Source organism: Rattus norvegicus, chromosome 1 (assembly GCF_036323735.1).
Source record: "Rattus norvegicus strain BN/NHsdMcwi chromosome 1, GRCr8, whole genome shotgun sequence".
NCBI lineage: Eukaryota > Metazoa > Chordata > Mammalia > Rodentia > Muridae > Rattus > Rattus norvegicus.
The window spans coordinates 189826856-189854379 of record NC_086019.1 but is presented as its reverse complement, the minus strand read 5'-3'; the positions used below and the strand labels follow the sequence as shown (position 1 = coordinate 189854379).

Here is a 27524-nt window from a genome sequence, read left to right as displayed (position 1 = left end):
GCAGTTCAGTGCCATGTGTTAACCGGTCGGCCTCCTTCTGACTTCAGCCTGCTCCTCTGTACACAGGGATGACACTGGCGAGTCAGTCTGTGCTGTGGCTTTCATGGATGGACTTCTGCAATCTACTAGCAGATTAGTGTCTGCCACTTACCACTCCAATGGGGCGCTTGCTCTATTGGTTATTCTTGTCCTCACTGTTGCAATTGTGAGGTTTGAAAACTTAAAGGAGAGCTTTGAACTCCCATCCTTCAAACTGTCCTTGCTTCTAATAAAGTCACATAGCTGTTTATAGCAGGAGGCCAAGAGCCAGTCTATGAATGACAGGTGTCTGTGGATGGATACCATAAAAAGCTTGCCCATTCACCCTGGCTATAGTCTGTGGGATGTACAGAGAGCAGAGCAGCCATCGTGACCAACACAGACTTTCTTATCAAAGGGGAGAGGCCTAGGGCAGGTATGTGCAAGCAGAGTGGGTCACCACCGAGGCCGACAGACTATGCTGAGGAGGCCCTCACTGAGGCCTGTGCAGCATCACAGCATGCAGCATCTGCAGATACACCAGTCTGACTTCTTATCCTGACTGCTCTGCAACAAGGACCACCTGTGGGAAGGGTCACCTCTACTTCTTTTGGCCACATTGCTCTTCCAGGCAGTATCTGATGTACCTGATGCCTGGGACACAGAGCATGTCTCTAGACCCCAACTGCTATAGTCAAGCTTCTAACACTTACTTGTCCAGGGTCCGTGAGTCATCACTGTACTCGGGCAGGTCATTTAAGTCCCTGGGAGAGGCAGAGAGCTGCTGTGGTTGGATGGGCAGGGCCTCGCCGTCCTTGCCTACTACTTCCAGGCCAGTGAGTCCTATGTAGTGCAGGTCCCCCCAGGAGGCTGTGAAGTTTAGTCGGAGGCCTGTGAGGGAAGGAATGCAGACAGTCACCTCCAGACGCTCTGGAGCCACGAGAGAGCCAACCTTCATGAACCTTCTGTCAGGTGTCCTCAGGCCAGACTGATGCCTACGCAGGACATGCTGCAGGCAGGAAACCCACACATGGCTGGGCCAGCTCACACCACACCTTGAACCCTGTTGGCTCCCTCATGTTGCTTTGCGGCAAGGTCATACATCAGGACCTTAGTCCTACCCACATCATCTTTCCATTGCTCATTTGTCTAAGCTTTTCTTCTGTCACAAGGCTGCTCCCATCCTCTGGCTGCAATCACAGCCTGCCATGTCTTTGTATACTTCCTCTACCAAACCCCAGAGGCCACTACTTAGTAAATACTAAGTTCCTACTTAGTGGCCTGCCAGGTGACTGACTCCTTAAGGGAACAACCCCACTTGTCTGTCCAGACTGTTGTGTACCCAGGCACTGGCACAGAGCTGGCACAGAGTAGAGGCTCAATGCCAACCAATGCGCGGCACTACCTATACTGGCCAGTCACGTCAGGAAGCCCCACACCCAGACTTTAACATTTTATGCAAATGAGCTCCTCCTAGGAGCCCTCACTGGACTCAGGGTAAGAGAGGTGACTGCTGAGCCCATCCTTCCTCCTCAGCTTTCACCCCCTGCACCAGACACCATTTTAGGAAGGACACTTTCTGTGCTCCTGGGACACACATGCCAGGTGACTCATTCCATTGCCCAGAAAGGTCCCCTCTCTGGGTCATAACCTGTCACCCTGTCATAGGCTTGGCTGGAGTTCCTCCTTTACCAGTAGAGCAGGGCCAAGTTCATGGCCTCTCCTATCCTGTAGGTGCTCGGCCTGCTTAGCACCTATGGTTTAATTCTCTAGACTTTTGCTGAGTGACTTAGGCTTGGAGGAGCTGGCAGAAAGCCTGGGGTCATGAGGTGCTCCATATTTTTCACAAAAGGATCTGCAAGTCCAGGAAAACTTCAGAACTCTCTAAGGGCCAGGCTGCAACCTCTCACCTCCCTGCACTTGACATCTTGTCCTATGCCCTGTCATTTCCCAGCATCCTCTTGTGACTCAGCCTTCTGACTTCCTCTCTGCGGTGCCGACGTTGTCCTGAGCATCTCAGGAGTGAGTTGGACCTGGGTCCTAAGCAGCACTGAGCAGATTGCTGGTCATGCACACATATCCTCCAGGGTATGGATGGGGGCAAAACAGCTGGCTGCCCCTCCAGCCTGTGGCCATGCTGCTCTCCACACAGAATTGGGTCAGCTTCTCCACCCTGCTTCTGGGCTGCAAGGCTTACGTGTACAGGAGCTTGTCTTTTCTTTCTGCCCTGTGCTGGTGCCAAAAGAGCTCAGTCACCTGTTGCTGCGGCCATAGCAGCGCATGCAGGCAGTTGCTGGTCTACATGCCGGCTGCTCCGAGTCATGAGCAGGCTGAGGGCTGATATCCAGGCACTCCATGGCAGATTTGTCTGTTCTGCAGCACAAACTGATGGATATATCCTTCTACTGGCCACGCCCAGATGTCATCTCTCAGTGACTTTCAGATGGTGTCCTCGTGGCTCTCCAAGCCCTTGCTCCTCTTGCTTTCATCCTTACCCCGGAGGCATTCCACATTGATGTGAGTTCCCTGAGCCAGGGCTGACTCTTCTATCCTCAGAACCTCAGTGCTCAACAAGTAGATGCTTAATCAGATTTTGTTTTGAAAGCTCTGATTGGTGGGAAGTAGGTAGGAGGGCGGTTCTGATTGGTGGGAAGTAGGTAGGAGGGTGTGTCTCCTCTGATTCACAGTGAATAGTAAACAAATACTCAGATCGGCTATATGCGCCAACTATGGTTTACAATTAGAGGTGAGGTAGTAAATCTCAGTGAGCAGTGCTCATTCTGCAGTCAACAGATGCCTGGCAAATGCTAGGTACCACAGCTGTACACACTGCCACATGCCCCAACAGAATGATGGGATGGGTGGTGAGCGGCACAGTGGGGGCTGGGTGTTTAGGGAAGGGAGGTGGCATCTGGTGGCATGCTAGGATGAGGCATGCTATCCTGCATTCCTAGAGAAAGGTCATTCTAGTTGAGAGAACAAGTTGGGCCCACATCTGGAAGCTGCTAGCCAAGGGAGGAGACGGGCAGGAAACTTAAAAGGGAGGCTAAGCTGGGTCCTACATGGAAGTGGAGAGGCTTGCGATGTGAGCAATGGGAAGTGCTAACAGGTTACCTTCTCTGTTTGCTTTGTTGAGACACGCTCTCCCTTTGTAGTCTACAATGGTCTCAAACATGTGATCCTCTAGGTTTTGCCTCCTGAATCTGGGTACTACAGATGTGCACCACCATGGTGGCCCACATAAGGGATCAGGGCAGCGGTGCAGACATTGGTGCTGAGAGAGGCCTCACCCAGGGTGCTCTTAGTGGAAGAGGACAGTAGGGGACACAATCAGGGTCTGTTTAAGAGGCAATGGAGCCTAATGGCTTGAACACAGAAGGAGAGGGGATTGATCCAGGTGACAGAGTGGTGTGGGAGAGAGAATGCCTGGAGGTGGAAGAGGGAGTAGGTTGGGAAGGGAGGGGCAGGAGGAGGCAGACATATCCCCTCTCCCTGGGAATAAGAAGCCTTCCCATGCCTGCAGTCCCTTTGTGTCTGGTAAGATGCACCTGATCCCATGGATTCAGGGCTCTGAATGCAATGGTTCTCCCTGTAAGCTGATATCCATGCTCCATATTCATTTTCCTCGGATGCATCAATTAGTATTTATACAAATGGAAATTAATTTTGTTATTTCTCTCATGTTTTGGCCCTCTCGACTCCTTCCCTATTCATCGTGGCTGATATTTGCAAAACTTCCCAAATGAGTGTCATCTGCAAATTAGCAAGTCATATATTCCCCTTTCAAAGCATGAAGAGGATTGGCCATGTCCACCCACTGCCTCCCCCCAAAACACATACCCCTGGGGCTACCTTATTAAAGTGCCCTTCACGTGCATAGGTTGCTAAGCAGGTAGAGGGTGGGATGGAGGTTCAGAGAGAAGAAATGTAGGAATCTTGGGGCTCTAACCTCATGAGGGAGGCAATGCTACAGTGGAGAGGCCTCAGTGCTTTCCGAGCAGGTACAATGAACAAAGTCACAGTACTCTACTCCATGGCCAACTGCAGTGTCATCTCTGAGAAAGGCTGGATTAGCCCATACAAAGGGCATTGGTAAACAGGCTTTGGGGGGAAATTAGCGGTAGATAGGACAGTAGTGGCTTCTCCCTGGCTGCGCCCTCACCTGCCTTTCTTCTCCTCCAAGAAGAGGGTCTGGCTCAGCCAGGTTGTCTGGGCAGCTGGCCACTCTCAGCAGGCTACAGGGATGGCTAATAATCCATGTCTTGTCATATATGATTTTCATGTCTCGTACCTGTCCAGCCCCACACAGTGAACTGCATAATGAATTTATGGACAGGCTTGTGATACAAGCTAGACCCAGAGACTTTTAATTCTAGGACTAGATCTTCTGGACAAACAAAGTGGTTTTTACTCTTGGGTTGCTAGTAATGGGTGGATGTGAGCACAAAGCTCCCTGGAGCCTCTGGTGTATAGCTTTCCCATGAGCCACTGGTACATGGCTCCCATGGAGAAGAACAAGAGCTAACAGGGTAGAAAGGCAGAGATACAGCGAGTCTCCATGATGTCATTTCCCTGTCTACATCCAGCTGCCTAAAAAACTAGTGACCCTACCTTCTAGGTGCACAAAGCCAACAGGTTCTCTTTTTGCTGAATTCAGCTTGAATTCAATTTCCATTGTTCGTGTGTGTGTGTGTGTGTGTGTGTGTGTGTGTGTGTGTGTGTGTGTGTACTTCAAACCCCAAGGGAAGCAAACTAGTAAAAAAACAAAGGATTGCTATCTTCTAGGACCTTGCAGCTTCACAGGAAATGCTGTCCCTCACAGAGGCCTCTGTCATAAAGTAGCCTCTTAACCAGAGCCCTGAGGCATGCTGTGGTATGGGGAGGATTTGTACTCTTGGAGTTAGATCTCCTTGCTTCTGGTCCCAACCTTGGCTCCCTGAGCTTCAGCTGTCTAATGTGGAAAATGAGGACACTAAGGACAGGGAGGTCGGGCAGGGAAGGCCCAGATCTGCCTCTCAGAGAGATAAAAACACACCCAAGCCTGGTTCTCACCTAACATTGGTTGACCATTCATTCATTCATTCATTCATTCATTCATTCATTCATTCATTCATTCAGCGTGTGTGTTTCTGTGTATTAAGTTCTATGTATGTGTGCATGTGGAGGCCAGAGGACAACCTTGCCTGTCATTCTTCCTTACTGGGTCCTAGGGCACACTCATTAGGACAGACTGGCGGTCACAGAGCTCCAGGGTTTTAATTGTTTCCATCTTGCCAACACTGGGATTACAGGTGTGCACTGCCATGCCTGACTTTATGTGGGCACTAAGAGCCAAAATTACTGGGGTCCTCCAGTTTGCATGCCAAATGGACACTTATTCAGGCAAGATCTCTCATAGAACACAGGCTGATCTGGAACTCAGGTCTTCCTGCCCCTGCCTCTCAAGTGCTAGAGTTACAGCTCTTTAGTTTGTTAGTCTAAAGTAATTCAGTGACCTGGAGTGGGAAGACCTATAGGGATTCAAAATAAGTCACCTTTCTGTCTAACAGACCATTTTTTTCCCTTTTGGGCAAGCAAGGAATAGGGGAGAGTTCTCACTGAGAATTGTGGGAAGGTTTGGAGAAATCAGCTGCAGAAGAGCCTGAGCAGGAAGAGGTGCAGTAAACATTAGGTACCATCAGACCCTTGTCCTGGGCAGGAGACTGCCTGTGTTACAGGGTTAATGAGTATCTTCAGGAAGGTGTGTCCTTCCTGGATGTAGCCTATGACCACTGACATGAAGACATAGGGACATGAAGACCAAGCTTTCTCTCAGCTCAGGTTATCACCAGCCTCTAGGTTTCCCATCTAGCTGCTGAGTCCTTGATGAGGCCACCTTTGCTTTCTGTCCAGTCCTGCCTGCCCCTCAATGTAGGCCCCAGTCATTTTTCCTCAGAGCTACCTTAGAGACCCCATACTCAGACTACACAGACTGGGTAGGCAGGGAGCCAGAAGAGACATTCAGACCCAGAAGCCTCCACCTACTAGGGTGGCAAGAGAAGGGGCCAGGCTAGGCTGGGATGAACTGGGAACTGAAGGTGTGAGGCTGCTTCTGAAGAAATTGGGTTGGGTCACAGCTCTTGTTTTCAAGAGATAAACTGAAAGCAAGTGACGCGGCAGCAGGAGGAGCAAGAAAGCGTAGGAAGCAAGGCAGCAGGCCATACGGAGAACCTGTTAACAGGGCCCTGGGGTAGGGTAGGTAGGGTGGAGTGATTGCAGATAGCCACAATCTCAGCTTGGAGCTTCCTTAGACAATGGGGGGCTGGCATGGATGTGAGTGAACTAAGAGAGGAACTTGTCTGGAAGGAAGGGGAGAGGCCCAGGGTCCAGATGAGATCTCTTCAGGGAGCAGCCTTATGTATGCCAACATGTGAAATCAGCCAACACTTCACAGTCTGCCTAAAATCACAGGTTCTGAAGAAGTCAGAAGACCTAGGCCTTGGGCCATGTGATTCCACAATGCCCCCACCCTAACCCCTTCTTTCCTTTGTGTAAGAGCTGAGCTGTGGCTGGGTTCTATGACAGCTCTAACTACTAAGCCTTCAGCAGCCTGGAGTCAATTGGCTCCCAAGTCCAGATTCCCAGTGGGCACAAATGCCTTTCTGACAGTGCAAAGAAAACAGAAGGCCCGGCCAGGTACCTGGGGAAGGTACTCACATAGCCCGTAGAAGATGCCTGGCTCAGGAGTGAAGACATCAGAGACAGGGGGGCCGGATTGTAGCTCTAGTCCTGGTACCTATAGGATGGTTGGGGAGAAACAGGGAGAAGGGAGGTTTTAGTGGTATCCACACAGTTCCTTTACCAGATTCATCGTCCATTCCGTGCCCTGGAAATTCCTGTGTCTGTTTTTGTATGCCTTCCCTTCCTATGACAAGGCATGTGGGTATCTGGAGCCTGGGACCACATCCCTACCCATAGCTCTTACAGCAGCTAAGGGGCAAGGATCCCCACAGGGCTTTCACACTTTTCAAAGTCTCCTAAAGACCCTTAATGCTTACTGAGTGAGAGGGAAGGAAGACAGAGGAGAGGGATAGAGGAGGAAGGAAGGGTGGGGGAGGGACACAACGAAGGAGGGAGATGAGGAGTCAGAGAAGAAGGGAAAAGGAGGGAGGGAGAAAGATAGAAGAGGAGAAAGGAGGATGGATAAGGAAGGAGAAAGGACAGGAAGAGGCAGAGCTGGAGGGAGAAGAGAAGTGGGAGGAAAGGAAGAGGAAGAAGAAAGATGGAGGAGGGAAGGTTGACAGGAGAGAGCAGGAAGAAAGAGGGGTGGTGAAGAGAGAGGGGGGGAGAAGACTGAAATGAAGATAGGAGGAAGGGAGGAAGAAGGAAGAAAGGGGACCTCAAACCACACCGAGTGGCACACACATTGGCTGTCCAGAATGAACATCTTAGGAGTGAGCTGAGACTCCTATATTGTTAGAGTTCCTAGCTGACCCCATGGGCAACCCGTCTTGTCTACTGATAGGTCAGAGCAGTCTGCTATACTCTGCTTGGGGTCTCCACATAAGACTAATTTATTCATTATTTTATATTAATTCTCCTAGACAAAGAAGCCTCCAGTGCTTCAGACAGGGATGGTGTAAGGCAAAATGAAGTAAGAAGTTTGTCTTCCCAGGATCAAGCAATCCCTCATGCCTTGCGGGTCAGGTCCATCAGCAAGTCCCCCTGGGCCTTGACTTTTGGAAATCACTGAACAGATGGAGGACTTCAAGGTCAGCTCCCTGGAGGCCCATAGGTCAAGAGCAGACTGGTGTGCTTTGTGGGCAGGGAAGACTTGGAACTTTCAGTTAATTGCCATTTTAAACTGAGATCATTTATGACCCAGATTTCTGGCTTCTTTTGAAAAGATCATGAGAACAGATAACAATGGGTGATGAGCTGTCACTGGGCAGAGTGGGAGTCCCTTCTCAGGCTCCTGCTTGTGGCCATCTTACCCCATGCCTGCCTAGCCTTGCTGTTCCAGCCCCATCGAACAGGGATCTGGTCTCTATGCCAGCTGCCTGCTTTCCTCACACACTTCTGTGGGCCAGCCTGTCACCTGGGGCTTCTGGCTGTTCTTTCTATTCCTCTTTCTCTGCATCACAGGACTCTCTCAAGACCATGTAGCCTCTCCATTTTCATCAATGGACCCCGACACGGGCTTACTATTGCCCATTTTCTTTAACACTATGCACTCAGATTCTGGCTTTGATACCTTTGTGGTATAACCTCAGTTAAGGCACTTACTCCATGCCCTCAACAGGAATACAACAGTCCCTACTTGAGGGTCATTTTGGGCTGGGCTTACAAAGCCCATATTACTAGTGAGCTTGGGTTAGAGCATGTGCTCAGACAGCCAGTTGTTCTCAGTTTTGTTTATAAATGGTTCCTGGGGTAGATTCTGGGCCTAAAGCATGCTAGGCAAATACTTTTCCAATGATCACATCTATAATTCTTTTCTTTTTATTTTGAGACACAGTTTCTCTAACTTAGCCAGGATGGTTTTGAACTCATTCTACAACTCTGATTTGCCTTAAACTCACAAAAGGCTGGCTTTGAGGCCTATACCAGGATGCTCAGCTCTGGTCATTTTTTTCCTTTCCATGATTTTTTTTTCTACATTACATCCCCATTGCAGCCTCTTCCCTCTTCTCCTCCCAGCCCTGCCCTCACAAATCCTTCTCTTCACTACCCTCTCTCCTTCTCCGAGAGGGGGAAGGCCCCCTTGAATACTCTGCTCATTGTTTTAATTGAGCATTTCTGTTCTACTCACAATGGTGAGTGATCATGGTGAGTGATGGGAAGCAGCCCCAGGCACACCCCCTCCCCAAAGACAACACAACCTCTATATTATACACATGCAGCACCGAGCCCAACATCTAGCCTATACTTCCTGGCTTTGATGAAAATTTGAATCCATACTTCACTTCAGTTTAAAAAAATTAATTAGAAAGTGAAATATGAAATACCGGATAGAAAATGAAATAGAAAAAATGGGGACTGTCAAGGCAGCAGCCCCAGCAGCATAAAGGACATCCGTCTTCCTTTCCCTCCCTGCTCCGAGTCAGGAGCGGTAATCCATTTAGGAGCTGCCCCACCACTTGGGAGGCTGAGGCAGGAAGAGAGAGAGTTCAAGGCCAGACTGTGCTGCATAGTGAGACCTGTCCAGGTACGGGTACTCCCCAGGCCCACTCCAGTCCTACCTGGTCCTGGGCACCCAAGCCAGCCTGTGTGAAGGGCCTTTCATCCTGACCTTCACCATCGGCAGTGCTGGGCCTCCTTAGCGCCTCTTCAGGCTGAAGACCACACAGACTCTCAGCATCCATGTCAAAAGTATCATCCAAACAGAATATGGCCTCTAGGATGTCCTCATCCGTGGTGAATAGAATAGTGTCTCCAAAGTGCTCGGGGGCTGGACATATCACCAAGAAGAGAGAAGATTCAGCTATCCCCCAGTCCCAGTGATCTGCCACCTATAACATGTCATAGTGTCCCATACACTATGTGGTCTTAAGCAACTGACAGTTCTTGATGTGAGCCAAGAGCTCGCCCCCCACATTTCACCAAGCTGAGAGTCACATTGGTGGGACCTCATGGAATAAGAATTCTTGCTATCTCCCTGGTGTGTATGAGGCACTGGGTGCCCAACCCAGATTCCTGAGCCTGTTTCTTTGGTGCTGGGGATACAAGACCCTAGGGCCTTGATACTCAAAAGGTCTACCACTGACCTATGGCCACAGACATCCCATGCTTTAAATCTTGAGACAGCCTTGTTAAGACTCAGACTGCCCCTGAACTTAAGTCTACAGCTCACATGAGCTATAGTCTTTGGTGAAGCAGGATAGGAATAGTGTGTATAGGACAGGGGTGGTCTCGAGCGAGGGTGACTTACCATCTATGCATACATAAGCCTAGGGCTGGAGTCACTAGGTATGCACTGCCTAGCCTGGCTTCCTGTGGGCCCTTTTATAAAGCACCTCCCCCATAAGGTGTGGGTATTCTCCCAACCTGGAGACCTGGGCTCCAATGACTGACTGGACCATTGGCTCTCTAAATATCCCACCCCTTTGCCTAAAGGCAAGAAAGACACTCTGAACTTGCAGAAAAGCCCCTTTTCAGGTTCAAGATCCTACCTAGTCTCTAGAAAGACACTTAGTGTTAGAGGGCCGACTCTGGCCCACCCATCCTGGAGGAGGTGAGGGGTGCACCCCATGTCTAGGAAGACCTTAGCTGTCCTGGACTAGATCATGGGTTTCCACTCCATGCCTCAGTGAGTAGCAAACAAGGACTTGTAGAAAATCCCCACAGATATACTGTACCTCCCATCAGGGTTCCTGAGGCTTTGGCAATTTCTCCTTCAAAGATGCACTGAGTATCCAACAGCATTGTGATGTCTTTCACACCTCGGAAGGAGTGGATTCGAGACTTATTGTAATTCCAAATCCTAATCAGGGCAACTTGGCAAGGGTGTGTGAATTCAATAGAGATGGTGTGGGTCATGCCTGGTGTGAAGGGGGCCAGCCAGACATGCATGTCATCCTGGGTCCTGTTCACCCCATCAATGAGGTTAGACACTACACGTGGGTCTTTCCCATAAGCTGGTAAAATATTGATGTCAGGAGGGTCCGCTGTAATGCTGGAAATCTGTACTGGTTCCCCTGAGGAGCTGAATATTTCTATGCCATTAAGGCCAACATAGTGTCTATCTCCCCATGTAGACTTGATGTCAATGACCAAGTGCTGTCCATAAGGGAGGACTGGAATTTTAAAATCGCTGTCACCATCTGTCTCTGTGGAGGGCTCTGACTCCTCCTCTCTGCCAGGGGCTGGGTACTCCTCATGCCGGCTGCTCCTCTGCTGCTTCAGGAACTCATCCAGGATGTCCCCCTGTGGCTCCAGGGCAGAGATGCGGCCCCGGTGGGCACGGTCGAAGGCAGTGAGGGAATCCCACGATGCATGCAGTGCATGCTCCTGCTCACCATCCCACTGCAACCAAGGCAGTGTCTGGGTGGCCTGGGCGTCTTCTGAAAGAGAACACAGGAGGGGGCACTCTGTTAGTGTCACACCTTGGAAACTGTCTCATGCATTCCCCAGGAGCCAGGGAAGCTCTGATATTTCATTAAAGCCACTGTCTTCTTTGTCCCTCACAACTCTAAGATGGGTGCGTCAATCCTGTCTTAGAGATGAAGACACTGAGGCTCAGAGAGCAGAGTGCCTGCAGTCAGATTCATTCAGACATTACTTAATGAGGTGAACTCCACAGCACAGAGATGGTCCACATGAGTACTCTACAACTTCACGGTAGGCTAGGTGAACTGTGGCTTCTTCTCCCCCATGAGCTTCGGTGTTGGTCTTGACAAAGAACTGTTTATCATCAACCAAGTCTAGACTCTCTTTTCAGGAAAAACAAGAGTCTTTTAATAGACTTTGAACTTTCTAGGAGTACAGCTGTTGTGCTAATCAGAAGAGCTAGAGTTTGAATCTTGAACATTCCCCAAAGGCTAGTATGTTTCAGGCTTGGCATCCATGCTGTGGCACTCCTGGGAAGGTGGAGCCTTTACGAGGTAGGGACACATCCCTGAAGGGGATCCTGGGATGTTCTCTCTCTCTTCACTTTCCAGCTACATCAGGGGAGCAGCTTCCCTCATCACCTGCTGCCATCACATGCTCCTTCTGTAGGCCCAGAGCAACATGGCCAGATATCTCAGGCCTGAGCCTCTGAACCTGTGGGCCACAATGATCTATCCTTTGAAATTTGTTCATCGTGGGTACCATGGTGACAGGAAGCTGACCCGGGAAGGCTATTTTGGTGTTAAAAGCTTTACCAGAAGTCACCCCACTTTGAAACTCCCATAGCCAGGGACATATCATGGCCATGGGGTCTGAGTTGGTCACAGTGTAGGCTGTACTGCACTGGAAGCTGGCCCAGTCACATGGCTCTGGCAGCACTAGAATGTATTACTTAACAACAGGATGAATGCTCAAGAAAGAATGAGAAGTCTGAGTACTAGCATTGGTCTATGGAGGCAGGAGGATCACAAGTTCAAAGCAGTCAACTTCACCAAGTGTATTAAAGGGTAAGGCATCTGTCTACTCCTATGTAAGGACAAAGCCTGAGTCCCAAGCATGAGGACTCAACCAGTACTTCAAGAAAGGCTCTGAAGCCCCTCTCAGAATCTCTGAGCTCAGAGTGACCATCAGGCATTGGCCCTTGCCGGCAGCCATGGAAAGGTGTCATTCTGAATAGACAGCGGCATGCAGCACTGCCATTCTAGGCTGCTTTCATACTGAGCAGTGCCTGCACTCCACTCCCTCCCTGCCTGCGCTCTAGGGAGCTTGGCACTATCAAATACTCTCTCTAGAGTCTTCCAAGACTGCTTCTTCCTCCAGTGCTTTCCACTGCTCTCTCTGCCTGCAGACAATGTATAAACCTCTCCTGTCTAGAAAAGGGAGGGTACCAGATGCTGTGGTTCCCTTCCATCATGCCCTGTTCTCCCCTATTCTGTACAGACATCCTGTTTCCTGTCTCAATAGTGGCCTTTCAACTCCACCCTGAACTCAGCCTCTCCTCTTTGGGAAACAAGCCTCAGCTTTCTGAAGACCATCCCACTTTGAGGCTATCTACACTGATGCTCAAGAGGCTGTCATTCCTCTGGCTGAGCCAGGCTGATGGGATATGACCACAGGGTTGAACTGTGGGGGGCTATTTGACTACACTGTGGGGAACCTTCCTAAAAATGACAACTTGGGGAGCAGGAACCAAAAGATACAGAGAAACTCTGATAGCTTTATATGAGCTCCTGTATCCACCTGTTCCCAAGAGCCTTGGTGGCCTTTTGCACTTTAAATGCCTAAGACACCTCTGAACTCCCCATTTTCAGCAAGTGACAATGACTCTCAAGTCTTTGTCAGTCTTCACTTCACAAGTGACATCCCACACAAAGGTCTTGCACTTGAGAGTCTGTCTCCCAGTGGTCTAGGAAACATACCACTTCAGCTCCCTGACCCAGAGAGCTAGCTCCCCACTGCCTCTCTTTTTTCTTTGCTTCTTTCTCCCCAGACCTTTGAGATGGGATCTTATTACATAGCTCAGGCTGGTCTCAAACTGTGAGCTCCCTGCCTTAGCCTCCAGGATTTCAGGAGCACAGGTGTGCCTACCACACAAGCCTACTCAAGCTTCTTATCATAGTAGTGCCACCTTGCAAAGTCTAGGAGACCTGAGACTTACTTGATCCTTGGCTCCACCCTGCTGCTTTTGGTTTTACCCAGCTATCACTCTCAGCCCCATGGTCTCTCAGCTCCCACACAGGCACTGGTCAAGCTCAGATCAAGTTCTGCCAGGGTTCTCCAATTCCAGTGACAAGACTACTAGGCTCTTTGCTGTCAGCAGATAGGAAAGAGGGGGCAAGCAGGCATGGGAGAACCCACAGATGACAGCCTCCACACTGATCTAGGGGACTGAAGGCAAGAAGCCTCTCCATCCTAGAAAACACCTTGTAGATATTTCCAGCACCTCATGTTATCTCTGTGTGGTCTGGTCACTTTAACACCCTGAGCCTTGAGCCTACAGCAGAATTTGTCACATGCTATTTTCATTGCCACGATCATTTCTTTTTTTAAAAAGATTTGTTTATTATTATATTTACATGAGTACACTGTAGCTATCTTCAGACACCAGAAGGGGTCATCAGATTCCATTACAGATGGTTGTGAGCCACCATGTGGTTGCTGGGAATTGAACTCAGGTCCTCTGGAAAAGTAGTCAGTGCTCTTACTGCTGAGCCGTCTCTCCAGCCCACCACGATCATTTCTTTTGCTAAGAATAAAAATGACTTTGCTCACTGTGCCCTGTTGTGGTTCTTCCCATTTCTGCAACCTCCATCTCCCGCAGCCGCTGCTATCCCGCTCTACCCCACCAGATGTCTTCTTTAGTGAGTCTTTGTCCTTCTCTGCCTTCTGCTGGGACAGCTCTTCCTCCAGATGGTCACTTCCTTTCAGTGCCCCTCCTCCACCTCATCCTTGCTTCCTGGCATGACCAAGTGCCATACACAGAAAGCATGAGGTGCTAGAAACACCTACAAGTGTTTCCTGGGACAGGAAGACCTGTCAATATTAGCTTCTTGCCTTCAGTTTCTTGGATCAGCCTGGCGGTTATAACCAGCAGGTTGTCCCGTGCCTGCCCTGCCCCATCTTCCTATCTGCCAATAAAGAACCCGGAAGTCCCCATAGTCCTCCTCCCAGAGACTGGTACGACATGCAGCAGAAGAGGCTCTAGCAAGGGCTGTCAGCACTCGGGTCTCTGTGATGTGAATTCCTCTGCCTGAAAGCAATGGCAGAGTTGGCCTACAAGCATGCCAGGAAATACTAAGCACCACACATCAGGAACTTGGCTGGCGTGCCTCTGCCAGGGACCAGGGACTTGGCACTCCTTCCGAGTCTGCCTTCCAGACTCCTCCCTCAGTCACAGACTTGGTTCTAAAAGGAGAGGTACAGAATTTCTCCTGGCCCTGTTGGGTGTGATGGCAGCTGGACATCCATGTGTCTCTGCTGGGAACAGGCTCTGACTACTACTTGGGACTAAGCTAAGGCTTGGCTTGTCAATGCTGACAATACTATCCTAAATCTGTTAGTCAAGAAGTTTCCTATTTCCTTTTTTATGGTACTATGGATGAGACACGTTAAGCACTTTCTCATTAAGCCATGTCCCCAGCTCTGGTCCTAAACCAAAATGAGCAGCAGAAGGCCATTGTATCCATCTGCAGTCTATGGAGTCTAGAAGGATCTCTGATGATGACATGACAGAATTCAAGATGCCAAAAGACTCCTCCTGTGTGGAGTCAGATATGGACAATTGAAGCTCAGAATTTATAAAACTGCCCTTGTCACCAGCACCATATCTGCGTCAATGGCTACTAACACAGGAAACGAGAATGGACAAGGAGAAATACAACGCAACTACCTTTCTTCCAGTGCACCTGCTTCAGCCATTGCTGACTGGACAAGGTCTGGACAGCTGACCCAAGTCTACCAATCAGTATCTCATGAGACTCTAGAACTGGCAGGGCCCAGAACCGGCACTCTGTTACTTGGGGCTGAAAGGCCTTTGGCTGCCTCTGAACAAACTAGCAAGGAAAAGGTGACGGACGGTCCGGTGGACTTTTGAGCAGAACCAAGGGAACAGGGAAAAGATGCTACTAGCCTTTGGTATTTCGGAGTTCCCTGAGGTTTCCACCTACTCCTCTTCACTGTGCATGGTAAAGGCTGATGAGACCTCATCCACCTGTGGCCAACACACCCACTTCCAGAATGGCCATGGCTTTACAGTACAATACGATTCCCTGGTGGGCCACACAGTAAAGGCACTGTGGTGGACTCAACATGGTGAATTCTGTGAAGCTTATCACCCCACTAGCATTTTAGTGGACTCAGCTAGAACACTTCTTAGAGGCCCAGGCAGTGGGCTTTGGAGTTGGGTGATGGGTAATAACACTATTTCTAAACAACTTTCCTTGTTAGCAAAAGCAGCTAACAAGTATTGAATCTCAAGGACTTGAGAGCCAAGCAGGGAAGTGCCTGCCAAGAAATTCCAGTGAGATTGAGGCCTCTCAACTTGGACAGCTGGACTGTTGCCTGTAACCAAGAACTCCCTGCCGCTCCATGTCTGTTTAAAACCTGGCTGGCCACTCAGTGAGTGTTGGCAGTTATGCTAATAGGCTCAGAATGGTGGGACTGATCCACTGTGGTTCAAAGTCTATACAGCCCCACTGATTGTGGGAAAGGAATCTCTAGAAAAGTTACTTAAATTTCACATTTTTTTATCTGTTAGATGGGGCTGTCAAGAGAACCAGTAAGGTTGGACCAGCCCTTGGCAAAGAACACATGGATCCAGGCACTGCTTGTCACCACTGTCCTGCCCCACGGCATGTCACCTAAGGCAGACTTTCATATTCAGAAGGCTTCTCTTTCTTTTACTGTCTGTTCTTTAGTGTGCATGTATAATTGTGTGTGCATGTGTATATATTTTGCATGCCTGTGGAGACTAGAGGACAAACCTGGTTTTCATCCTGAGGGAATGTCCATCTCTGCTGACAAGGTCTCTCACTGGCCTGGGTGTCATTATTTGGCTAGACTGGCTGGCCAACAAGGGATCCTCCTGCCTCTGCTTCCCCCAGAGCTGGAATTGGGTGGGTCTGGGTATCCAAATCAGGTTCTCAAGTACTTTACCTGTCAATCCCCTCACCCTCAACCATTTTAATGTTTTGGGGTTTTGTTTTGTTTTGGTTTGGTTTTTTTTTTTTTTTGGTTTCTTTGTTTTTGTTTTTGTTTTTTTAAACAGGGCCTTTCTATACAGCAGAGGCCTGTCTTGGTGATACTCCTGCCTCAACTCCTTGAGGTTAGAGATTTCAGGCTTAGCCCTTCTGGGATTTCCTGATCTCTGCTATACCCACTATTAGAGTCTAGCTGAAAGGTGGGTGGCAGCACAGACCCAGAGGACAGCCAGAGGTTTGGGGTAGCCCTCAGATTCTGAGGGATAAAAGAGGAACCAAGCAGACACTCACTGATGTAGTGACCAGAGATGACTAAGGACGATGGGCAGTGCCTGTGGCCACACCAAGAAGCAGACTCAGAGCACAGGTGATGCAGGCTGGACATGGGAGCGCAAAAGCATTAACCATTTGTTGAGGCATGCTTCTCTGCCAGGTACCTGCCAAGCATAGTCCATGGATCTCAAATAGCCCACCTAGAATCCTTGAGGAAAGGGGTGCTTTGTGGAGGCTTTGTAGTAATAGGAGGAAAAATTGAGGCCAGTAGGTTTGTGGAGTGGTACAAGGCACAGGCTGATGTCTCACTTATTACTTGCTGAACACTCCCCAGGAACCAGGGAAGCTCTGCTGTTTCATTAGAACCATTGTCTTGTTTGTCCCTCACAACTCTAAGAAGGATACGTCAATCCTATCTTACAGATGAAGACACTGAGGCTCAGCGAGCAGAGTGCCTGCAAACAGTCAGATTCATTCTGATTAATTAATTAATCAATGAATAAGGTACTCCCCAACACGGGCAAGTCTGGTTGTCCCTACCAGTGTCCCCACCTTGGTGCCCTTTTACTCAGGATGGATATGTGAAGATGACACCCTGAGCCCCTTTCACATTCAGGATGTCCTTGTAGATAACCCACTGTGTTTTGAGACAAGGTATCACTAAGTTGATCAGGCTGGCCTTACACTCATTCTGAAGCCTAGGTCAGCCTTGGACGTAACTCTCCAGCCTCAGCCTCTGGAGTATCTGAGATTACAGGCCTGAGCCATAACCATTTCTTTTAAATACACACAGTGGTTTCAAAACAATCGCCGTCATTGCTAACACTGTAAAGCAAGGCCTTTCCTTCCTCCAGTTTGTACCGACAAAAGCGAAAGCAAACTGGCACACTGGCCATGCATTCCTGGAGGCCAGCAACAAGTCTACAGTGTGGAGGCTGCTTCTGACCAATGATCTTGGGCCTTCAGACTCAGGTAAATTACTAGGGACTAATGCCTTTATCAAAGTGGAAAATCAAGTCCACTTTGGAAAACCTTGTAGTGCAAGAAAAATGGGCCAAGGTGCCATCCTGGTGCCAGTGACATCACATCTAAGAGTTTAACAGGCAGAGTTCTTGGTTACCTCATTTGTACCACCTTTCTGGCTGAGACAGTAGATTTGTGACCCCCTACTTGAGAACAGCCTCCTTGTTTTATAGATAAGGAAAGCAGGGTCCAGGGAAATGAATAGTTTCATTCCAATGGGGACAGCTTGAAGCTTACCTTTGCTGGCTGGCCGGTCATCACCATGGCTACTGCTGGCGTCCTTCTTCAGGGCCCTCCTCCCACTAGCAGGGCGATCCCTGCTAGGAGGCTGGCTAAAGATGTCTAAGTCACTGCCACAGGCTTTGGAGGATGCCTTTGGGGGTCTCTCCTCAGTGATGACATTCCAGCTGCTACTTCTCCCTTGCTCACGCCTCGGGCCTTTTTCTCTGGCCTCCACCTCTCCAGAAGCATCACCAATAACGTCATAAGATGGAAGCCTGCTCTTCTGTTCCAGATCTTTTTCAGGACTGAGCCACAGGGGTTTGGGCTTCCTAACTGTCTGTTTTTTGCCCATTCCTGTGAGAGAAGGCTGTAACCAGTGGGGAGTTTTCCCAGTGGGTTCAGGGATTTTCCTACTTCTGAGGTTTTCCAGCTGTTGGATGAAAGAGAGCTCCTCTTCTAGAGGAAGACATTTCCCAGGAGAGGAGGAAGAAGGGACACTGGGCCCATCACCCATAGACGCAGGGGTTGCCAACAGTCTTACATCTTCCTGTAACTTGGACAAACTTTTCTTCGGGCAATATGTAGCATTCACCTTTTCACCAAGGAAATCTCCTTGTGAGGAAACACTCATATCCAAGGATTCAGCTGGCTGTAAGCAGCTGAGCCCAAGCTCCTTATCCTTACCCGTGGCAGCCATCTTGAGGGCGCCTTTGCTTTCTTTCCAGTCAGTCCTCAAGGCCTTCTCTGGGTTCTCATTCTTCTCACTCTGCAGATCAACAGGGATGGTACAATCAAACGGGGCTTCACCTCCTCCTTTCTCTAGCACGCCATCGAAGAGGAGGCTTTTGTTGACATAGAGTTTCACGTTCTTAGCACCAATGTCAAGATCCTGAATGCACAAAAAGGAGCAAAAGGAAAGCATGTGTCATCAGACTGATGTGTCAGACTGTGAAGGTGGAAGATGCCCCCAAACAGAAATGTAAAGTGCTAGAAATGTGAGCACTGTGCCAGCACCTGTGAAATGGATTCCCTCTCCTCTCTCTGCACATACTCTACAAATCAAAGAATTTTCTCAGAGAGGCAGCCTCAGTACTGTCTTGGCTTTCATCGCCTCCTGTCAGGACATTGGTAATGGCCCACTAATTGGTTTCCCCGTTTCCTGGTCTCCTGCTGCTATCATCAGAGTTAGCCTCCTACAGGAGCAAAGATGCCCACTCCCTTGTGAACCCTTGCAAGGCTCTTCTCACCCAGCCAGTCTCTGAAGGTACAGCGGTATACACCTGTCATTCTAGCACTTGTCAGGCCCCAGGACATAGTGAGTTGGAAGCTAGCATGGGCTACAAAGTGAGATTCTTATCTCGAACAAAACAAAACAAAAACCAACCACCAACCAACCAAACAAACAAACCTCTCAAATATATGTATTTTAAGTAAACTAAAATGTAGTGTAGTTCCTGGGGCTTCTGCATCAAGCAGATCTGGTGTGCATGTTCAATGGAGTCTCCTTGGATATCTCATATTGAATATCTTAGAAGAAGAGCCTACGACAAGGACTTGGTGTAATCAGGAGGTAGGAAAAGTAGGACAGGGTAGGAGGATGTTCCCAAAAATGTCTCAGTACTTCACAGCTGGGGGCAAGCCGGGTCCCCTCCTGTTAAGGCTCTCCAAGGAATCCAGGACATGTAGTTTGGAAGTATGTCCCCAAAACAGAAGTTAGTGCATTTGTTCACTGCTCGCTAAAGGTGCCCTCACACATCACAAGCTGGGCATGTTCTCTCGGCAGATAGCAGAGCAAGCAGAGCGAGCAGTGCTGAGCAGCGATGCCAGGGAGCATGCCAGGGGCCCACTCACTTCAGCTGCACACAAAGAAGGGCCCAGGGGATGTGGACCAGGTACCAAGGCTTCAGCCTTGATATGACAGTTTCTAGGGAATCCTTGCTATAGTACCAAGGTTTCTAGAGGTTTCCACCGCATCAGAATGTGGAGAAGGCAGGACAGCATGACACAGTGACCTTTGCAGAAAGATCCCTATCCCTTCATTCTCTAAACGCATGGCCTTTTCTTATGCATATATTCATGCTTAAAGTAAGATCACCCCTCCTCCAGATCCTGGTTACTTCCCTCCTTTCTGTGGTAGAACTCTTCCCAGGCTTTACCAAGGAATATAATGCATACATCAAACAGTAAACACCTCTTTACAGCTACTTGGTAAGTCTTAACACGTACATCTCCCTGGAACAATCTCCACACTAGGATACAAACACACCCATCACCCCCAAGTGATGCATTTTGAAATCCATCTCCTTCCCTGCTTCCCCAGACAACCACCCACCTGCTCACCAACATCACCGAATTTTACGTGTGTGTGTGTGTGTGTGTGTGTGTGTGTGTGTGTGTGTGTGTGTATGCGTGTGTATGTTTGTATATACATGTGCTGTCAGAGGACAATCTGGGGGAGACAGTTCCTTCTAATCCATGTATCCAAGGGGTGGAACTCAGGTCATCAGGTTTGACACTAAGTGCTTTTATCCACTGAGACACCTCAACAGGTCCCTTTTTATAAAGTAACACATTTTCTAGAATTTTGGCATACAGCTTGTAATGTGTACTCCTTTCTATCTGGTTTCTTTCACTTAAGCATAATTACTCTGAGATGCATCTGAATTGTGAGAATCTGAGGTTTTCTTCCTGTCTGATCACTGAGTATTCTATTCTACAGAGGTACTCACAGGTTGCTGTCACACCTACAGTGAAAGTCCTTGTTACCCTTGCCCCTCTTTCTTGCCTGTTGCCTCCTCTCCCAACAGGTTCCTGTTTGAACTCAATATAGAATCCACTGTGTCAAGGCATCAACAGCCAGGGCAATGGCTTAGCCCTGCCATCTGCACCACCATGACAGACCCCTTTTCTCAGCTTTGATGGTGGGTATAGGGTCTGACCCTAGGCCAAAGCCAGGGGTATTTCTTGCCCCCTGCTACACCTGACTCAGCAGATGGATAGATAGCTGTTCCTCCTTCACAATGCCATTTGCTGGGCTTTGGTGATGATATGCCCGTGCTTGTGATATCTTGGCTTCTGGCTAACTGGCTACTCTCCTGTCCAGCCTCCTTAGTTTGTCTCTATTTCTGTAACCCCCACCAGTTCATCTGGGCCTCAGTACCAGGGCTGCCCTAGGTTTAAGGCTAGTTTTCTGAGTGTCTTGTACTCCCCATGACCCAAGGCTCTGAATGTCTCTATGGACCAAGGATAAGTATTCCCTGACTCTCTCTAGTCCTGAATTCTCCACTGGACCCTAAGGGATGACTAGTGCTCTCTCTCCTCTTGGGAATTTCAACCTATATATGTTTCAGATCCATCAAATACTTAAACAAACAATATAGGAATGGAGCCCAGGCTAGCCCTGAACCTAGGGTCTATGTGCCTCTGGCTCTTAGGCACTGGAGTTACACCCAACAGATTTCTACATCACTTCCTCAAGCCAAATCTCTACCCTCTTCAACACAGTTCTGCTAGTCAGCCAGCTTCCCAAATCCTAGGCTCCCCTCTGACCTCCCAGCCACATCCAACCTGTCAACGAGTTCCCTGTCTCTTTCTTCTCCAGTGTGACTTCATCTTCCACAGACACTGCTGCCCCAGTGCAGGCCTTTGCTATCTCTCCAGAGACACCAGAATCAACTAATTGGTCTCTCTGCTTCCACTCTGCACTGTCAGCCTGTACACACATTTCCCACACAGCAGCCAGACTCACTTAAAAACAACTTCAGACTACAGCAGCCTCCTGACTAAACCACCCAGTGACTCCATGCTGTCAACTCTAAGTACCTACCTATTTATAGTCCCAGGTCCATGTCTGCTTGCCTCCATGCACTGCTCCTTAATGCCACAGCCCAACTCCTTGCCTTCAGAGACTCATCAACACCAAGCTTTATGGAACACCCCACCCATTCCTCTCTATATACTGATGCTATTCAGTTCCTCAGTTTCTGAAATGGTCTCTCTCATCAGCATTTCTAGAGGGTTGGGACAGGGTTTTTTTTTTTTGTTTGTTTGTTTGTTTGTTTTTTGTTTGAAGACAAGGTAGGTAGCCTTGGCTGTCCTGGAACTCACTATGTAGACCAGGCAAGCCTCAAGCTTAGATCTGTTTGCCTCTGCCTCCCTAGTGAGAGATTAGCTGACAGACAGAGCCTCAGACTTGAGATCTCACATTACAAGTGCTGGGATTGCAGCTCTACACCTCCATGCCTGACTTGGTTGCTAATTTGTCTCTCCTAACCAAGTGAAGCTCCAAGTCAGAAGAGGTCCTCCATAACTGCCTGAGGATATAGCACATAGTAGGATCTTGGCCATCATGAGAGAACTGATATATGACTAGCCTGGATATTCTCCTAAGACAAAAAGGGGAAAAAGATGGCAGCCTATGGCTACCTCTCCATCCTCCAACCCAGGCCACTCCTGATTTGCTTTGGCTTCTGATCTGTGTTTGGCATGTGTGGGCTCTGAGACCCTAGCGCTGTCCTATCCACCTACCCTCAATCCCCATGCCTTAGCCTCCCTGCAAGCTAAATCTTCATGCTCTAACTAAATTCCTAGATCACCACAGACAGGTTTGCAGAACAATTCAGAAGGAGAGCCATCAAACCCGAATCCCTCCACAGGAACTTGGCTTCAATCATCCAATTGTGGGATGGCAGGCTACTATTTGCTGGCTGTCAGAAAAGTCGATGTTCAAAGCACGCTTTTACATGTTTATATGGATGTGTGCTCTGTTTAGTGGAGGCACAGAGCAAGCATGTGCTGTGAATTAATCAGAAAGCAGCTCGTGGAGAGGGATGGCATGGGCAGCTTTCAATGAGCAGTTCTGAAAATTACCACCATGGAAACATCTGGTGAGACAGAAACACTCATTTAAAGAGGTGGCAGGATATAGTTGGGCTTCCTATCCAGACAGTGGTAGATGGGCAACCTAGCTTTCCTAATGAGATGTCTGGCCCCCAAAACATGTCTGCTTCCCTTATGTGAACAGTTGAGAGCCTCACCTGACCATTGATGTCTACTGCTCAGCATTACCTCAAGAATTATGACTGTGGCAGAGAGGAAGGCAGGTAAGGGAGGTAAGAGATGAGTGAGCTCTGTGCAGCAGGGGCATTCATAAGTTCCTGTGGCTGTCGAGAAGGGGAGGCCCCTGCCTGGCCTGCAGCTTGTGTCTCAAATATTTCCAGTACATACTACTGTATCTGTGGGCAGATTTGATGAGGACTGTCTGAATAGGGAACAGAAACATAAAGTCTGCACTGTCCCACAGTCCTGGACACCCTGCAAGAAAGCATTAAAACGTTCCCTCCTCCTCCTTGTCTAGCTAGAGCTTAATCCTGGCTATGGCTGGCCCAGTCTGAATTAATCATGTGGGTGGAACTCTGAGCCCCCAGTCTCCTAATTAAGTCCCCACATACCATCTCCTGCTCCCTAGAGGTAATAGTCTTGGGCACCTTGTAGTGGGTGTGGGTGTGCACACACCCGCTTCCAGACTTAATCTCTCAGTATCTGTGGGGGAATTTATCGCAGGATGCCTGTGGGCACTAGCATTGTCTCATGCTGTAGTCCCGGGTATAAAACATACCAAATTTGCACATAACCTATGTACAGCCTCCTACTTCCTCCAAACCATCTCTAAGTGACTTATAGAGCCTAATACAATGTAAATGCTATGGAAATTGTTATGCTACATTATTTAGGAAAGAATAAGATAAAAAGATATAGTGTAGAGATTTTTTTCTTGACTATTTTTTATGCTGCTGGATAGATTCTGGAACGGGAACCTGTGAGTAGACAAGTCCATTGTTATATAGCTGGGCCACACAAAAATTGTCAAATCTCAAGGACTGTACTAGGGAGATGTATGGGATCCATACCCACACCACAGAGCCTTGGGCCTGGGGGCTTGCAGGTGAGCACCCCTTAGCATCTGCTCAGCGAAATTCTAGAAGAAGGATGCCTTTATGGATCCAGGGGAAACTTCCTGCTATAAAACCCAGCCTCTGCACCATGTCCAGTTACTAGTGCTTCAACTGAGGCCCTTCCTTCTTCACCTCAGATCCCAGTATCTCAGAAATCCCATGCTTCTGACAGCCTCACCTAGAACCACTTGTGAGTGTGCACTTGTGTGCAAGTGCTGAGTACACTCTCCTGTATCCATTCTTTGTTTAATGAGGAGATGTGGTGTTACTTGTATTGTGCTACCTCAAGTGACACACTGAAGCCCCATGGCTGCCACATGGTCCTTTTCCCAGATCTCATTTCCCCTCCCTTTCTTCTTTCCAGTTCTTAAGAACCAGACACACTGAGATGATAAATCGTGTTTATCGCATTCATTGAGTATCATTCCAGCCTAGATAACTCAATGAACTAGCCAAGGCTACTTTCCCCCTAGCCTGAAGTAGATAACTGGGCTGCCTCTTCCAGTGAACACACCCACTACTCAGCAAAGGTGAGTGGTCATGTGGCTCTCATCTCTTTATGTGGACAGTGCAGATCCAGCTCCATGGCTAGGCAAGTGGTCATCTCTGATCTTTCCTAAGAAGAGTATTTTTCTGCAGGGACTGCCCAAATCAAGAGCAGGCCTGATGTAACCAGAGGAAGTCATATGGGGGCCTGAAGATAAAGCCATTAAGAGGGCAGTAAAGATAACTGTCAGATTTCTGGTGACACTACAGAAATTTCCTGGCTTCTGCCACATCTGAAACCAGCACCTAGGCTAATGTTTCTCAACTTTCCTAATGCTCCGGCCCTTTAATACAGTCCTCATGTTGTGGTAGACTAAATTAAAATTATTTTGCTGCTACTTTATAAGTGTAATCTTGCTACTATTAATAATAGTAATGTAAATATCTGGCATGCAATCTCGGGGGTGAGGTGGGGTCGGGGGGTTGCGACCCACAGGTTGAGAACCACTTGCCTAGACTCTTCTGTCATAAAAACCATAAAGTTCTCTTTTGTGATTAGCCAAGTTTGGTGGTGTTGGTATTTGTGAGACAGGGTCTCTACATAACCCAGGCAAGCCTTGAACTCTCAAGTGGGATTCAGAATTCCAAGTGCTAGAATTATAGGCATGTGCCACTTTACTCAGCTCTGAGTCACTTAATGTGGCTCCGAGACAATCCTAGCTGACATCATAGCCCTGCTTCTGAGACTTGCTATCCACAGACTCAGCTACTGATTCGCCCTGCCACACAGCTGCCCTGCATAGCACACCGTGCTCTTGATCATGGGGCCTCAGCCACCCTAAGTTTGCTAGCAAACTATCTTGCTGGCAAAACTTGGCCTAGGCCCAGCCTCTAAGGTCAACATTTCAGCCTTATGCTAATGATCAACCCCATGCTCACCAAGTACCTTGCTTAATGCCACCAGGTTACCCACCTCAGCTAACTAAATATTTGCTATGATCCAAATCAAAAATTTAAACTGCTTTTTTTTTATTAAAGAAAAAATTTTGAGACAATTTGGGATGTTTAAATTTGGAATGGTAAGGACTAAGGAACCTGGAGGGTATAGGGACTTCACAAGAAGACCAACAGAATCAACTAACCTGGACCCTTAGGGGCTCCCAGAGACTGAACCACCAACCAAAGAGCATACATGGCTGGACCTAGGTCCCACCCCACATATGTAGCAGATGTGCAGCTTGGTCTTCATGTGAGTCCCCCAACAACTGGTGCAGGGGCTGTTCCTGACTCTGTTGCCTGCCTATGGATCCTGCTCCCCTAAGTGGGCTGCCCCGTCTGGCCTCAGTGGGAGAGGATGTGCCTAGTCCTGCAGTGACTAGAGATACCAGGGTGGGTTAGTACCCTTTCTCAGAGGTGAAAGAGATGGGTTGGGGAAGGAGGGACCTTGTGGCAGGAGGACAGGGAGACCAGGCTGTGATGGGGAAGTAAAGTAAATAGATTAATTAATGAAAAAAATGGAATCATGATTAGAGCAAAATAATAATTACTGTCAGGCCTCATGATGTTGGACATTTGGGTTATTAGAAAAACATAAACTTGAATGTTCAGGGGCATTAAAGTATTCATGACTTGAAAAGGGCATAGCTAGGGCTCATGTTCCAGTGTTCTGAGATAGAACAGGAGTGGCAGGGTAGGGATGCTCTTGTGTTGACACTCAACATACTCCACATTGGCATCATCTGAATCCCTTCCAGAAAAACAGCTACCAATGCACCTGTTATCACCGGAGGAGTCAGGTACACGCAGGAATGGCTGCCGTTCCTAGCTAGGCAAGGCCTGGAGGCTATTACCTGGGTCCTCCTGCCCTCAGCATCCCTCAGATAGCAGCCATGGTGGCCTTTTAGGTCCTTTGGTCAGACTGTCTCCTATTAAGAACATTTCGGTGATTCTAAGGCTGGTATCTGCATGGAGGTAGAAAGCCAGTTCTTATCTGAACATTCTACATACATTCAAAACAACATTTATGGCATTATGCTCTGAAGACTGGCATCATCAAGTAACAAGACTAAGGCTTTGTAGACTGCTCTCTTGAGGGAAGGTTCTAATAGGGGCTCTTGCTCTGACCACACCTCTGTTCTCTTACCAATAAGGCCTAACCATTCAGGCCATACCACTTGGCTCTACCTCCCTTAAGGGCCTCCTCTTTATCATCTACGTCTATTTGGTTCTGGTCACTCATGTAACTTTTGTCCTAGCAGTTGCTAAACATGTTCCTGCCCTTGGATTTCCTCTTGCTATGCCCCTACCAGGAATATTCTTCCCATGGCTCCTCCTCTTATTCCTCTTTATGGAAGTTTGAATGAGAATGGCCTTCATAGGCTTGTATATCTGAATACTTGGTTCTCAATTGATGGAACTGTTTGGGAAGGATTAGGAGGTGTGTCTTTGTTGGAGGAGGCATGTCACTAGGGAAAGGTTGAGGTTTCAAATGACTGGAGCCATTCCTAGTGTGTCTTTCTACTTCTTGGTTGTGGCTCAAGATGTGAACTCTCAGACATATATGCCTTTGCTCTACCGTTATGATTCTAGCCCTCTGAAACCATAAGCTCTCCCTTTTGAATGAAACACTTCCTTTTATAAGTTGCCTTGGCCATAGTGTTTTGTCACAGCATTAGAACAGTAGCTAAGTCATTTCCCTAGCCCAATGTCTTCACAACACTTGGCTCTGAATTCTCACACTCACTTATATCCTTGTTTTACCCTCACATTCCTTCCAGAAGGTGCAGGGCATTCACATAGGGCCATCTCTATTTGCTCCTTATAGTCTGAGCACTAAGGTCTGTGCAACCTGTTGTACAGTCACCACCTTGTATATAGTTATTTAAAATGGAATTTAAATTAACTTTGAAATGCAGTTTCTCAAGCCTACTGGCCACATTTCACTCCCTATGATATCTAGGCTGAAGGTGACTCTTACATTTGTACTAAGAGTGAGGGTGGCAGTGTGCTTAACAAGGACAACACAGATAATTCAAGACTGTTATAAAAGAAAATGGAGGATCAGTGGAAGTCCTTTTTGGATGGAGTAGTTGCCTGTTTTCTGCTATGATACTGAGTTACCTAAGGCTGCATAACTACCAAGAAAAGAGATTTATTTAACTCACAATTCTAGAGGTTCAAGGGCAAGGTACTAGCATCAGCTCAGCTTTTGTGGAAGCTTCAAAAACCAAGAACATCACAACAGGGGTGTGTTGGAGTGGGA

The 27524-nt window shown here is 48.3% G+C and overlaps 1 protein-coding gene across 11 annotated transcripts in view; it reads right to left on the bottom strand.

The window, feature by feature from the left end:
- Katnip (katanin interacting protein) overlaps nt 1–27524 on the bottom strand; it is a 166565-nt gene that overhangs the window by 13023 nt on the left and 126018 nt on the right. For 8 of the 11 annotated variants that reach the window (XM_017589397.3, XM_006230296.5, NM_001395755.1 and 5 more), the window contains 5 exons: nt 17838–18711; nt 10356–11060; nt 9240–9448; nt 6715–6793; nt 732–909 (listed from right to left, as the gene is read on the bottom strand). In XM_017589397.3, the coding sequence (XP_017444886.1) occupies nt 732–909; nt 6715–6793; nt 9240–9448; nt 10356–11060; nt 17838–18711 (2045 nt within the window). The remainder of the gene's footprint in view (nt 1–731; nt 910–6714; nt 6794–9239; nt 9449–10355; nt 11061–17837; nt 18712–27524) is intronic. The other 3 variants (XM_039082889.2, XM_063267670.1, XM_039082891.2) reach the window with 2 other exon arrangements.